Raw genomic sequence first — 15131 nt, 5'->3', positions numbered from 1 at the left:
CAGACGTCTCATCTCCTGAGCTCTGGAGGGAGAGTGTGCCATAGCTCTGTGACTTCCCTGAAGGATGTTACCTCTGTCTAGGGCCTTAGTTACCTATTGACAGTAGTATTCCAGCAGCATGTCGGGATCCGAGTTCCTCTGTAGTTTCAGTCCTGGCGTTGATATTGAGCACACCCCCTGAGGAAGGATCGGGCGTCTGTTAGCTTTCAGACGCTTCAACAAATTGATCGTATGTTGTTAGCAGAGGTTTACCGCCTGCCTCCGTTGGTCAGGTAATGTATTTTTTATGTATTCAGTTTTAAGAGGGCAGACCCCAGAAGTTGAACAGCTGTTCCCCAAGGCTGTGACTAGAGGGCAAAGGGTCAGAACCCTTAAAAATGCCCATTTTAATGGTCGTGGTGCACATCTATTATCCCGGCAGCTCAGGAGGCTGAGACAGGAGGATTGTCAGTTCAAAGCCAGCCTCAGCAACTCAGTGAGACCCTGTCTCTAAATAAAATACAAAAAAGGACTGGGGATGTGGCTCAGAGGTCATGTGCCCCTGAGTTTAATCCCCATATAATGCCCCCCCCCCAGCCCCTGTCAAAAACGGTGCCCATTTTTTTTAAGTTGGACATGATATCTTTAATTAATTAAATTTTTAAGTGATGCTGAGGATCAAACCCATGCCTTGAGCGCTCTACCACTGAGCTACAACCCCAGCCCAAAAGATGCCCCATTTAATTAAACATGTTGCAGAGGTGGTGAGGTGTGCTAACATGCTGAGATTTTGCTGTTTTATGCTGGACATTATTTGAAGGAGTTACTTCAAATAATATCAATTAAATTTACTTAATACAATTTGCTTCACTTGAGGTCAAAGGTAAGGTAACTGTAATGGAGAACTCTGCTTTTTTTTTTTTTCAAGATCTGCTTATGAACAAGATGAACAGAAATGACTTAATGTCTCATATTTTCTTGAATTTTCCTGCAAGCTATACACAAAGTAAAACATGCCAGATAAACTTGGGTCCGCGTTTGTTCCAGAGCCTTCTTTCTGCCCATTCTTTTCCTTACAGGAAGAAGAACAAAATAACAGTGTTCATTTTTAAGAACAGCAATGCTATTGTAGCTTTTTAAAATTCCTTGCCTTTTAATCTCTTGGGTTCCTCTTGACCTTTAGTTTGCTAAATGGTTGCAGACATGAACTGAGACGCACCATTGTCTTCTCTGATTGTGAGGTCTGTGCGTCTCTGACAGCGATTTCTGCCTTCTGGGAAGAGCAGAGCTGCCGGGCGCCCACTGCTACTATCTGAACCTAGGGAAGAAGCAGGAGGCCCCTTGTGAGCTGTGATAAGGGTCAGGCTCCAAGGTGGCAGGGGGAGAGGAGGCCTTCAGCTGACCTCCCCAGCTGCCCGCTGTAGCTCAGGACCTGAAGGCGGTTGTGGTTTAGGCAGAAGTGAGAGCTGCAGAAGGAACCCAGCTCCACGGGAGTTAAGGTTAAATGTGTGAGGAAATAAAAGGTGACCTCTTTGTCCTGAGGAAGACTTTCGACCTCTCCGTGCACTACAGGAGCTTGAGGAGGAGGGCTCAGTGGGTGGGAATCCATACGCATTTTAAACTTTTTATTACTTTTTATTACACAGGCAAAGTATATTCACTATTAAAAAAATTGAACAATAATAGAATATAAAAATCGCCCAGGTAGCACTCCCAGCTCTGTCGTCACTGAGTCATCCACGGCTTTGTGATTCTCTTTCCTCCCACGCTGCAATTTCATTTCCCATACCTGAGATGTTTTTAATGTGCAAGTAACTTAGGAAAGTGGTTTCCAACAAAAACAGTTGATGACTTTAAAATATGTAAAGATCTTATTTGAGTAAGACTAACACTAATATTCCAAAAGACTAGCAGGGACAGATGCTCCATGTGCACCACCCCGTAGACGTCACACCTCACTGTGAGCCAGCCAGGTTGGGCCTCTTCCTGTGCATAAATCAGCTGTTAGAAGGAACCGACTTTTCTTTTATCGTTATCTGTTATTTGATTGCTATATTTCGAGGCAGAATGATCAAGATTTAAATTAAAACATGCAGAAATCGTTTTTCTTTTAAGAACAGACTTTCAAAAGACAATCTAAGGGAAGGTATTCATGCGCTTGGGCTAGGTGCTATTAAATAAAATATCTCCAAAAAGCTCTCAAGAAAAAGACTGATGCACTGAACTGCATTTAAATAAGAAGGGTTGGTCATCAGAAGACACCTTAGTTAGGTTGCTTGCAGAAGTAGTCACAGACCTCCCACCCTGTCTGCCTGCTCCTTTGAGTGTGAGTCCCTTGAAGAGGTGGGGTCTCTCTCTGCATTGGATCAGTGACTTTGTTGGCCAATGTTCTTTGGGATCATGACCTAGGCAGAGTCCCAGAAGGGCACTGAATAGTGTGGCTGCCCTATCTTGCCCCTCTTGAGGGTTTTGCAGGAGTTGCCTTGTGAGTGAGCCTGCTGGGTGATGGGCAGCGTGTGGCCCAGACACCACTAGAGCCCTCGCTGACAGCCAGGTATGTGGGCGAGGCCACTGGGCCACTAGCATTACATTCCAGCTCCAGGCCACCCTGGCCGAACAGCCCAGACGGCACCTGACGCAGTCACGAGCATGCGGGGTGGCAGTTATGAGCGTCTGTGTTTCCGGGTAGTTTGATACACGCCACAAGCTAACCTGGAAAGATATTTGTAATACATCTGACTGTCAAAAGACTTGTGCCCAAAATACATAAGAAGCACTGGGCACCCTTAAGAAAAATGCAGACAACCTAATTTAAAAATGGGCAAAGGCTACATGTGGTATGATTCCAGCTGTGTGGCATTCTGGAAAAGGCAAGACCTCGGAGACCGTGAGCGGCAATGGTCTCCAGTGGACGGGTGGAGCCGGGCACCTGCAGGCAGTGGGGTGTCCTGTGTAATCCAGTGGGGATGGAACCAGAGTGACCCCCTCATGCAAACCCTCCAAGGGCTCCTGTTGCCTGTAGCAGTGACATTATGTCCAGATGCTTTGTGACAGGTATGATGTGTGCCACTGCCATTTCTTGTTAATGGTATTAAAATGCCAGTGTTGTGAATCAGCTACTTGAAGTAACTCGATCAAATTGATCATATGTTGTTAGCAGAGGTTTACCGCCTGCCTCTGTTGGGCAGATAATGTATTTTTTATTTATTCAGTTTTAAGAGGGCAGACCCCAGAAGTTGAGCAGCTGTTCCCCAAGGCTGTGACTAGAGGGCAAAGGGACAGAACCCTTAAAAATGCCCATTTTAATGGTCGTGGTGCACATCTATTATCCCTGCAGCTCAGGAGGCTGAGACAGGAGGATTGTCAGTTCAAAGCCAGCCTCAGCAACTCAGTGAGACCCTGTCTCTAAATAAAATACAAAAAAGGACTGGGGATGTGGCTCAGAGGTGTGTGCCTCTGAGTTCAAAACCCGTATAACACCCCCCCAGCCCCTGCCAAAAAAGGGGAGGCCGGGAGGGTGTTTCCATAACGCATTTTCGCTTGAGTGCACTTGAGGGCTTTTTTGAGTAGGAATTTCAGATATCCTGAATATTGTGTGACTTCCTAATGGTGAGAACAGGTAGAAAACTCCAGCCTGTGGGCTGAGCTGGGTCTGGTCTTGGGGCGTCCCCGTAGGACTTGGTGTACTTACTGGGTGCTGAGCAGGACCCGCTGGGTGTGCTCTGCCTGCCGTGTGTGCACTTTTCTCCTAAAGCCCTCAAGATCTCTGCTGCTTACTCAACAACATCCTAAATTAGCTTTGTTAGAGGAGCTGCATCTTACTCATGGATTAGGGTCTAAAAAAGAAAATAAATCTGTGTGTAGACCAGGTTGTCCTTAACTTCCCACGAGGCACGCCGCCTGGGGTTGCCCGTGGCCCTTAGCTTGCCTCGGTGCTGGGCCCCTTCATCTGATCCCCAGGAGTGAGACGGGAGAGAGGCGCGGGTGCGGGTAGAGGCCATAGCCTTTGACACTCTGCCTCTGCGAGTGACCAGCTTCCTGGTGCTTGGGGAGCAGGGAGGGGAGGTTGTAGGTGATGTGTCCACTTGCTTGGGACAAGTTGTTCTGTTCCACTGTTGGTCCCCTGAGACCTTGATGCCTTGTGAGGATCTGCTTGTGAGGGCTGCCTACCGCAGTGCCTGGTTCAGAGCCGCCTTCCCCACTGGAGCATGAATTCCACAGTGGCAGGACTTTTGGCTCCTTTGTCCATCGTCACATCCGCAGGGCCTGCCCTGTCGTCAGCGCTCAGTCAATACCTGGATGAGTTTGAGGGACTTGAACGTGACCTCTAAACCTTGATCCATTCACCCACAGAGTCTTTGGCAAGCCACAGGAGGGGCTGGGCTTCCCCCAGTTGTTTGATTTTGGGGCTTCCCGAGTGATCACTTTAGGTGCTTTCAGGTGCTGGTCCTGACTTACTCTTTGCTCCGTCTTCATCCTGGGTCCCCTCAGGTGGCATATAGAAGAGTGTGTCATATCTAGAAAGCACTTGGTGGAGTCGGCTGGCTGTGATCAGCAGCGTCTTGTCTTCTCTTGGAGTCCCAAGACTTTCTTAACCAAAGCCACCTTATCTCTGCGTTCTGTCTTCTCCCCATCACATTCCTAAATGGTGCACAAAGTGGCGCCAGGTTCACAAGGACGGCTTCTGCTATCTCAGGGCTACTGTGGTGTTTCTCGTGGTCTATGCTGCGTCCCTCCCTGGGATCTGGAGGGAGGAAACCCAGGTCGCTAGTCAGATTCCAGTAAGGGAAGCTGGGCGCGTTCCACTTTCAGATGTCACCAGCCACTGTGTCCTAAGTCGGCTGTACCAGTGTCCTCTGGCAGCAGCCCAGCCCCAGGGCCTGAGGTTCTGAAGCTGTCCTTATGGAAAGCAGAAGGCAAACAAAACAGAAGTGAAAGTAGATTTAATTTTTTTAGACTGTTCTCTTACAGGAATAGTTTTGCGGTTCTCAGCATTTAAAAAGATACTGGTTCCAATATGTTTTATTGACATCAGTTACTGTAAGTCTGATTCATTTTCTGCTTATTGATTTCTGCCCAAGGTGAAATTCATGACGTTTAACAGAAAACATAAGTGATTTTTTAAAAAACAGACACTTATATGAAGGACTGTAAAAATAAGGTTTAAAGTCAGGGACACTTAAATAAGCAGTTTTTAAACTTCTTTGTTAAGGATTCTTTCCTAATTCCACGTATGCAGGCTCTAAGAGCCTACTGTGCTGAACTCAGAAAGGGCTCCTAAGTTCTGGTTAAGGTACTTTCCTCTTACCTGCATTAGGGTTTCTGTCCTGACCACCATCATCCTGCGCTTCCTCAGCCACGGTGTTTCCAGAGGAGTCCCCTAAGGCAGCTGGACCATTTTCAGCTAAAGCTGCCTCAGAGCTTAGGGGATCAGAGTAGCTGTTAGCACCAGTGTGGAAAGTGACTTTTCTCCTGCTGTCACCACCAATGACAGCAGGCCCGTTTTTATGTTTTTAAGGATTTTCTATTTTCAGGGGCTATACAACCAGTGTTTTTTGGTACTGGGGAGGGAACCCAGGGACACTCCACCACTGAGCTATGTCCCCAGCCCTTTTTATTTTTTGTCTTGAGACAGGGTTTCACTAAGTTGCCAAGGCCGCCTCAAATTTATGAGTCCTATCTCAGCCTCCCACGTCACGGGCACTATAGGTGTGTGCCACTGTGCCTGGCGACAGGTTTTGAAAATTAAGTAAGTTACCACTTTGAAAACTCTGGTAAAAGTTTCCAAACAGTGCTGTGATTTACTTTGAAGCTTCTCTGTTGTGTACCCCCCATCTGCAGCCTCCCCTCCCCCAGTCCCTGGTGCTGATGGGCTGGGCTTGGGCGCTCCCCTCCCTGCCACGCTGCGCCGTGCCGTGGACGGGCCCTCCTGCTCCTACTCCTCCATGCCGAGCCTGGGGCAGTCCTCACGGTCACTTTCATTTCTATGTCCTCTCCCTGTGTTCAGTCTAGGGTTTATGTTCTCAGTGACTGCCAGGAGCGGGGGCAGACACCTGTAATCCCAGAGGCTGGAGGACGCCGGACACAAGTTCAAGGCCACCCTGGGCAGTTTAGCGAGACTCCCGCGCCAACCCTGTGAAGGGATTCTGCGTCCCCTCCCTCCCTCCTCCCCTGGCTTGCTTTTTCCATACGGTTTTACAAATGCGTGTAACTGTTCTGTTAGTGACTTGTAATTCCATTATCTTCTAACCTTGGCCCAGGCACTGTACAAGGTGACCCCGCGCTGGCAGGGGTGATGACATATCCTGCTGCCTGACCAGTGTTATCCCTTCCTCCTCCTTTCTCTTTCAGCTGCTATGTGAGATTCCGAAGTGCCTGATTTATTTTTTAGCATTTATTTTTATTTAATACATAGTCACTTTAAAAGTCAAATGAGAACTGACTTCATATTAATTAGCTAAATTTTAAGCTTTATTATTTAAGCATTTTAGTTTATCTGAAAAATTAACAATATGAAGGTTATTACTACTTGTTTCCTGGGTGTTTTTTTAAATTTATTTATTGGCATGTGGTGCTGAGGATCGATCCCAGTGCCTCACATATGCCAGGTGAGCGCTCTGCCACTGAGCCACGACCCAGCCCTCCTAGGGTTTCTAAATGGGGTGTGTGTGTGTTTATGTGGAGGTGAGGATGGAGCCAGGGCCTCATGCGTGCTAGGCCGGTGCTGTACCAGGGAGCTACTCCGCAAGGCTTTGCAGTGATGATGCTTCCCTGCTAACTCCCATGTATAAAGGTGTAGCATTGCTTTCCATCTGAAAGACATTGAACCTCTAATGGTTTTTCAGAGTATGCTTTGCTGTACAGAAATTTTATGTTCCCGTTTATAATGCGATTTACAATTAACTAAATTTGTTCAAAACACATTACTTCGAAGATCTCATTTCTAAAATGCCAGGCGAGCCCAACACAGATGCCCACTGTATATGTAACTCCTTATTCACCGGCTGGCACAGGAGTTCCGGGAGGGGCACACCCTGTGGGCTTCCTTGTTGCATTTAAAGCCGTCTCCTTCTCTGTGCTTCTCGTTTCCCTTCCGTCCAGCTCGGCCTGACCCTTTCTGAGGACCAGCACTTGCCCTCAAGTACTAGGCAGTGGATCAGATTCAGTTGGATGGTCATTCGGGAGGTGGGGGACCTTAGAACATGTGACAGTTGCTAAGGGACTCTGTAGTTCTCCGAGTTCCAGCGAATGAGAGGTCCACTGGAGTTTCATCTTCCTTTAGCCTTAAATCAGGAGAGCGCGGTCACTGTGCGGGGATCACCTGTCTGCTTTGCCTGCACGTCTTGGTAGCCGTCTGCGACCTCTCCCCGGGAGGCTGCGGGGGCAGCTGCCAACAGAAGCAGACCCTCGCCAGCTTCCCTCGGGGACAGTGGAGAAGGCGCGTTCGGGGCCGCATCTGCTGCACACTCTCGGGCGCATTGCAGCCCCGTGCCGTGGACCGTGCCCTGGAGCGCCTTGGGGTCGAGTTGAGGACTGCGCTTCGGGAGCCTGTGGGACCATCCTCCAGTTCATTGCCCAGAGTCACATGGGATGCTTTTCCTCTGGGCCTGGGCCTGTGCTGGGAGGTGACAAAGGTGAGGGTCTAGGTCCCATCAGACTTCTGAGGCTGGTGGGAAGCAGCCCCTGCCTCTTCCCGGGCAAGCAGTCCTGTAATGAGGAAGAGTCTGCTGCGGAGCCAGTGGTGGACGCGCAGCTGCCCGTGGCATGGAGAGGCTGTCCGAGCCTGGGAGGCTGCTCTCTGTCACTGAGGGGTGCACTCCATAAAAGCAAAGCATTCCTGTGGGGTTGAACCGGCTGTTATGCCTGTGTATTTTCAAGAGAAACAGAAATCTCAAACAAGTGTCAGCTGTTTGCCTGGTTAGATTTGGGAGTTAATTTGGATGATGGATGTATACACTTAAAGAAATGTAAAAATTAGTTGCTCTACTGCTCTGTCACTAGAATTTTGTCACTGAGTTGCCCCCGGGAGGTGGTCTAGAGTTACCTTAGGGAGGAAGGGGAAGTCAGGAGCTGCCATTTAGGGGTTCTTCAGTCGCGTGGTTTTGCTCCTTCGCCCTCTTGCCTCTGTGAAGACCTCCGGTTCAGCAGGCGCGGTGTTAAACTCCATCGAGTCCTTGTGACTCTTTCTGGCCCACCTCAGGCATAACTCAGGAAGAACTTGCTTTTGTTCTCTCACTGGGTTAGATCCATGGGGCTGATTCACATCTCTTGGAGTCCGATGCCCATATGAAATGATTTGGTGAAATTGGAGCCATTTGACCTGTAAGCTTTGACCAAACACAAACCTGCTCGGGGAGCCCGGCGTCAGGCGTGCTGTCTAAGAGAGCACACACGTTTGACACCTGTTACAGGTGACGTTCGCGTCTGTCACGTTTCTGAAGTCTACGTAGCAAGAACAAGGAGGGGCGGTAAGGAAGGGGGGCAAAGCATCCCGTGGTCACAGTGGTGTGTCAGCCACTGGCGAGAGCGCTCACTCGGGGTGTTCCACCCTGGAATGCGGAGGCACAGGCTGATGGTCCTGACGTGGTCAGTCTGTTTCAGAGGACACTGTGGAAACCGGCTCCATGGCAAGTTTGACATTTCATGTTGGGTTTGGCCACTACATTTACCCAGCAGTCATCTTCCCATCACTTTTAGGGCCTTTATTTTGTTTTCTTTATGAAGATTTTGTACACTTGGTAGATTAGGAGTATTTACTTAATTGTGGGTCGACATAATAGAAAACACTTCTAGGGGTACTGTATACTTGGGATGCAAATCTGGTGCCTTGTGCACCAGTCGGGAATCTGCCTTTTCCACAGCTGCTGGAAGCTTAGCTGCCTTCAATAGAGTTTTAGAACACGGAAGCCTTGTTTTGCTGTAAATCTGGAAGCTTCCCAGTGGGCGGTCCACTCCAGACCACCGAGGTCTACCTGTGACTGTCCAGGCATTTTATCTTACTAAACGAAGTAATACTTGCACTCAGAGCATGCATGATTTTCCCCTGTGCCACTCTAAAGTAGAGGGCCGTGAAAGAGAGGCACCCAAGAGAGTGATTCCTAATAAGTCATGCAGGAACTGTCCCCTTCTCACCACCTCTGATAGCATCGCCGAGCTTCAGGCTACCATCATTTTTTGCCTGGGTGGTTACGACAGCCTCCTGACCAAGTCTTCCCTTCTACCTTGACCTGCAGTCTCTTCTGCAAATAGCAGCCAAGAGGGATGCTGTCATTGCTGTGCACAGAAATCCTCCATGACTTCCTTTGGTGGCTCTAAATAAAAGCCAAAGTGCTTAGAATCGCTGCTGGCCGTGCTCCCTCAGCTCACAGCTTCTCCCCCGTTCCCTTCGCTCAGCCTGCCCCAGGGCTTCCGCGCCCCTCAGGCTCGCTGTGCTCTCCTGTCTGCACCCCGTCCCCAGCACCTGGCTCGCTCCTGCCTCCACCAGGTCCCTCCCACACTCTTGTGTCTGCTTGGTGTCTCTGTGACCACCGTGCTCAAGCAGTCCGCCCAACTTGCCACCCCTTCCCTGCTTTATTTCTAAGTTAGCACTTGCCTGACCTCTGATAGACTCTGGGCCCCTCTTTTCTCTTGTGGGATGTAAGTTCTGTGAAACAAGGCCATTTAACAGTTCTTTATTGTAGCTGAACCCAGCACAACAGCTGGCACTTGGTGGACCCTGTATACTTGTTGAATACATGCTCATAGTCTAAAATCTAATTTTTTTTTAGTGACTAATACTAAAATCTTAGATATTTAAAACATTACCTGGATAAACTGGAGAGGGATATAGATAGCTAGGCCCAGAGGTTAACTTCCTGCCTGGTGGTCTCACTGAGTTCAGGAGACGGAGTTTGGAGCTCACAGAAGCAGGATGACTGGAATTTGCAGAGTGGAGCATGCCCGGTGAGGAAGCGGGCAGGATCCGTGCGCCCATCTCTGAAGGGTTGCGTGAGTCTTGGCTCAATACAGTGCACATCTCAGCTGGAGCCCCTGAGCCTGGATGAAGAACAGCTGTGGGGACAGTATAGCTCCCAGCATTCATTCAGGTTCATGTCTTCTAGGATGGAGAGACCTCTGTAAAGTGTGGGTCATTCAGTAGAAGCAGCCAACAAAAAATTATTAGATATGCAAATAAAACAAAAAAGGCAAAACAGTGCAATTTATGGCTAGGAAAAAACTCAGGCACAAACACAAATACGACAGATGCTACGTTGGCAGGTAAGGACATAAGGTTATTATGAATAACTCCCTGTTTAAAGGCTTAAAGAAAATGGTGACATGATGAGAGGATAAATGGAATCCAAATAGTACTTCTAAAGAAGGAAAAAAAGTGGCATTTAAGCTGAAGTTTTCTGAATGGGGTTCACAGCAGTTAAGGCCCCATAAGAGAAAAAAAAGAATCCGTGAACTTGAAGACAGACTGACAAGAACATCCAAGTGAAATACAGACAGGAGGGGTGGGTGTGGGCGTCTCCTGTGGAACAATAATGAACGATCTCAAAATCAGTGTAGTTTGCATTCCCTGAAAAAATATTTAATGGAATTGTGTCCAGATTTTTTTCCAAATTTAATGAAAAATATAAAACCATAGATTCAAGAATTTCAGTAAACCTTAAGCTAAAGCCAAATAGACACAAAGAAAATGACAGGGAGGCCCGCGGTAATCACCACCGAGGAAGAGAAAGGCTTAAAGGCACCAGCGGTGGTGAGCTTGTGTCTGTGTGTACATCACCCACACCACACACCAGGAAGACGGAGACAGTTATGAGCTTTCTGTCAAATACTTTAAATGAAAAAACTGTCAAGGTATATCCAGTGAAACTTTTGTCAGAAATGAAATCAAAATAAAGAACTTTTCTAGGGGAAAAAAAAAATGGAAGTATTTGTTGTCAGCTGACTAGCAGAGATACATCAGAGTCTCCAAACAAGAGGAGACAGGATCTTAACAAACGAGTAAGGAGTATCAAAACTGGCCTATGTTTAGATTAATATGAAATACACTTCTCATTTTGAAAATTAAAGAGATAATTGTTCAAAGCAAAAATAAAGGGACCTTGCAGTGTTTATAACAGAAGTAAAATATAACAAGCACAGAGAATAAGTAGGGGCAATAGAAATATTCCTTTCTCACATTGTTGGTAAAGTGTCATATTAGAAGGTAGACCGCTATGTTAAATGCATATTATAAACCCCGTAGAACTACCAAAACACTGAAGGGAGACGTCAGCTGTGGAGATTAGATGGAATGTCAGGAAAGAGGGAGAAGGGGACAAACCAAAAGAAGGCAGGAAAAGAGGAAAGAAGACTAAAGATCAAATGAGCCAAATGCAAAACAAGTAAACATCTAGCAAGACGATAGCTTCTGATCAACCACATCAATGATTATATTAAATATAAATGGTCTAAATACCCGAGTTAAAGGATGAAGATTATCACATTAGATTTTAAAAGCAAGAATTACTCTATTTTAAAAATGAAGACATAGATAATCTAGGAGTAGATAAAGATATACTATGTACACACTAATCAGAAGAAAGCTGAGTGACCGTATGATCAGAATTTAGAATAAGGGATGTTACTGGAGATAAATAGATGTTTCATGATGAGGGAATCACTTTGTCAGGAAGACATTTGGTCCTAAATGCAAGTGTACTTCAAAACAGCTTCCAAATAAATGAAGCAGAAACCAAGAACTGAAAGGAGAGGGAGACATTCATAATTAAATGGATTTCAAAGCTGGGTGTGGTGGGTCACTCCCGTAATCCCAGGTACTCAGGAGGCTGAGGCAGGAAGACCTCAAATTCAAGATCAGCCTGGGCAATTTATAAGACCTTATCTTTTTTTTTTTTTTTTGAAGGGCTGGGGATGTAACACAGTGGTGCAATGATTGGCCAGCATGTTTGAGACCCTGGATCCAATTCCCCATACTGCAAAAAGAGGAGAGGGAGGGAGGGAGGAGAGAAAAGAAAGATAATTGGGATTTTAACACGCTTGTCTTAGCAACTGGTGAAACAATCGATTGTGGAATAAAGTAGACTTGTTGCTACTAAGCAGGTTTGCACTGGCTGGGACTGGGGGCACAGATGAACTTTTTGGAGTGATGAAAATGTCCTCTGTCTAGGTCACATTGGTAATTACATGGCTGAAGACATTGCTTCAAACTCAGTGAACTGAGCATATAAAATGGGTATTTTTTTATTTGTCAGTTTTACCTCAGAGGTGCTTAGAAAAACTTAAGACCGGTGTAGTTTGCTCTGTGAGCATACCTTAATTTTAAAATCTACTTTTAAAAATGTATTATGTGGATCCCTGTTAAGTTTCCCAGCATCCTATTAAATGACATCTCCAAGTTTCTCTGTTTCTGCCTGCCTGTCTTCCTCTCTCTCTCTCTCTCTCTCTCTCTCACACACACACACACACACACACACACACACATACGAAAAGTACTTACTAGTATCCATTTGCTTTCTCGCAGTGAGTGCTTCTTCCATTTCCATGTGGCCATTTCGCCGCAAGAATTCCTCCCTATTGCTAAAGGCTTCCAGTTACAATTATAGGTAGAAAACAAACTGCAGTCTTGGGGTTTTATTCCTTTAGTTTATTTTGGGGCTCTGCAGATAGCATTTCCCCACAAGCTTAGCTTCTTCCACAAATGACGGGGATGGACGTTGGAACTGGGTCGTTCCTTTGTTCTCAGGTAGGCTCACGTCTGCCACCGGGCTTTGAGGTCATTAGCTCGTCCCTCCTGAGTCAGAGTCTCCTCCTGCCTTTTCATAGTTTTGTAAATAAATAGAGAAGCAGAATATGAGCACTCTTTTTCCTGGTATTGGAGTTTGAGCAGGGGTGCTTAGCCACAGAGTTACACCCCTAGCTCTTTAAATTAATCAATTAATCATCGTTATTATTATTTTTTTTGACAAGGACTCAGTTGCCCAGGATGGCCTTGAACTTGTGATTCTCTTCCCTCAGTCTCCCACGTAACTGGGTTACAGGCCTGTGCTCCCAAGTTTTTTTCCCTTCCCTTAATCCAAGTAGAATGTGCCCACGGTCCAGCCTGCAGCAGTCCCAGGAGCTGGCAGTGAGGTCCCGCGGTTTGCTGTACCCCTCCGCAGGCGAGTCCGTCTCTCTCCCCACAGGGAGCAACTTTCAACTCCTGCAGGTGCTGATTCCTGCTTGTTTGGGTCCTAGTTTTAGATGGTCTGCTTACCTTTTGATTCTTTTTAATTAAGATGCCTGTGAAGTCCTGGATGTCATTTTTTCTTCACCAGCCTTCCCTTTTGTGTATCCCTTTCTCCCCCCCTCCGCTCTCCCTGTCCTCCCCCCTGCTCTCCTCTCCCCCCCCTCCCCCTGCTCTCCCCCCCTTCTGCTCTCCTCCCCCACTCTCCACCCCTCCTCCCAGGACACTTCTTGATTCAGTGTTCGCTGTGTGCCTGGTTTGGGGACACGTGCAGGCTCAGATAGCGCGGTGCCATGCTGTTTCTGTTTGGGGAGCCCTGCCAGTTTGTTTCATCCAAGGGGCTTTTTTCCTGGGTTTTGCCTTTTTCTTAGAAACTGTCCTGTCACATCTTGTCATCAGTGTTGTCCGCATGTGACGGAGTACAGGTAGATGGGGAGCCCCAACAGGTGGCGCGGTCACAGGCCTGGGCTTGCACAGCGTGGGAGGATCTGGTCCCAGCCTCCTGCCTGGAGGGGAGGGGCCGCCAGCGGTGTGCGTTTTTTTGCGGGAAGGACATGTTCTGGTGTACAGCTTGCAGGGTGTCCCTCACCCCCTGGCTTAGGCGGGGCAGCTTCCCCTTCACTGTGCCAGTTCAGCTCCAGTTTACGTTTTCCAGAAAACAGACTGGGGACAGCCCCGGCTGCTGGTGTGTCGGTGGCTCTCCCAGGTAGTGGTGCTCCTAACGGCCTGACTTCAGCTTCCAGAATCCTGTCACCATTGTCTCACTGGCTGCTGTCCATTGTGGGTTTGTCTTTTTTTTTTTTTTGAATTGTGGTAAAACCTACAAAATTTAGAGTCTACCATTTTAACCATCTTTGCAGGTACAGGTGAGTGGCCGTGAGCGCAGCCAGGCTGTGTGGGGGTCTCGGGCAGTTCTAGACCAGATGCACCTGTGATTGATGGCTGTGCGCTTGGGGGAGCACGAGGAGAGAACGGGGTGGCCCGTGTCGTCCTGGAGCAGGGCCAGGCAGGGTCTCTTGGATCCCGGAGGGAGGCGGCTCCCCCCTTAGTGGGAGAGCAGGGATTTGGCTGGCGTGCGTGTCCTTTTAGGAAAGGCTCCGTTGGAACTTGAGGCCTGGCATTCCATGCTCCTGGAGATCTGCCTGCCCACCGTGTCCTCCAGCGTCTGTTATTCCTCCCACTGCCCACTCGCTGTTCCTGGCACAGGATGACTCCGCAGCCTTTGCCTGCTGAGTGTTCCTGAGTGAAGTGAACACCCCCCCACCTCTGTCTCTGCCTCCGTCCTCACCGTCCTCATCCGTGGCTCCCAGCCAAGTCACTGCCTCCCACCCCAGACCTGGGCTCGGTCCTCCTGTTTTCCTCCTGGAACCTTGAACACATCTCTGAGCTATCACCCCGCCTTCCCACACAGCCTGGCTCTCTGCAGTGTCTGTGCCTGGCACGCCGGCCGCAGGTAGATGTCCTGGTGGATGCCCAGAGCCAGAGATTTCAAGAGAGCTCTTTATCCTTTTTTGTAGGACATCCGACATGAAGCCAGTGACTTCCCCTGTAGAGTGGCGAAGCTTCCTAAGAACAAAAACCGAAACAGGTACCGAGATGTCAGTCCCTGTAAGTATCCACCTGCAGGCCGCTTGCCCCTCCTCCTGCAGGGCCTGTGGGTCAGCTCGCCGTTTGCCCCAAAGCTTGCAATAAATCGATTGTAGTCAGAGGTTTATGACTTGATTGTTTGCTGTAACAGGGACATTGGAGACTTATAGTAATGGCTCATTTTTCCAGCATTGTAGGGGGAAGGTTTCAGTTTCTGGAAAATTCAGCAAACAGTTCAAAGCCCTTTTTTTTAGCTTGACTGTTTTGTGATGAATCATTTTCCTATCAGCTGAAGCAGAGTGGAGCAGCCCTAATGGAACCTTTCTGGGTGACTCAGCAGCAGTATTAT

The 15131-nt window shown here is 48.0% G+C and overlaps 1 protein-coding gene across 1 annotated transcript in view; it reads left to right on the top strand.

Moving 5' to 3' along the window:
• The window catches only part of Ptpn1 (protein tyrosine phosphatase non-receptor type 1), a 59731-nt gene that overhangs the window by 25607 nt on the left and 18993 nt on the right, over window positions 1-15131 (top strand). Inside the window, exon 2 of the mRNA XM_046433381.2 lies at window positions 14713-14803. Coding sequence (XP_046289337.1) covers window positions 14713-14803 — 91 coding nt within the window. The remainder of the gene's footprint in view (window positions 1-14712; window positions 14804-15131) is intronic.

Source organism: Marmota monax, unplaced genomic scaffold, assembly GCF_021218885.2.
Source record: "Marmota monax isolate L192 unplaced genomic scaffold, Marmota_monax_Labrador192_F-V1.1 WCK01_AAM20220418_F8-fsc00014, whole genome shotgun sequence".
Classification (NCBI taxonomy): Eukaryota; Metazoa; Chordata; class Mammalia; order Rodentia; family Sciuridae; genus Marmota; species Marmota monax.
Note: the sequence above shows the minus strand (reverse complement) of the source record. Positions and strands in the feature narration are given on the sequence as shown.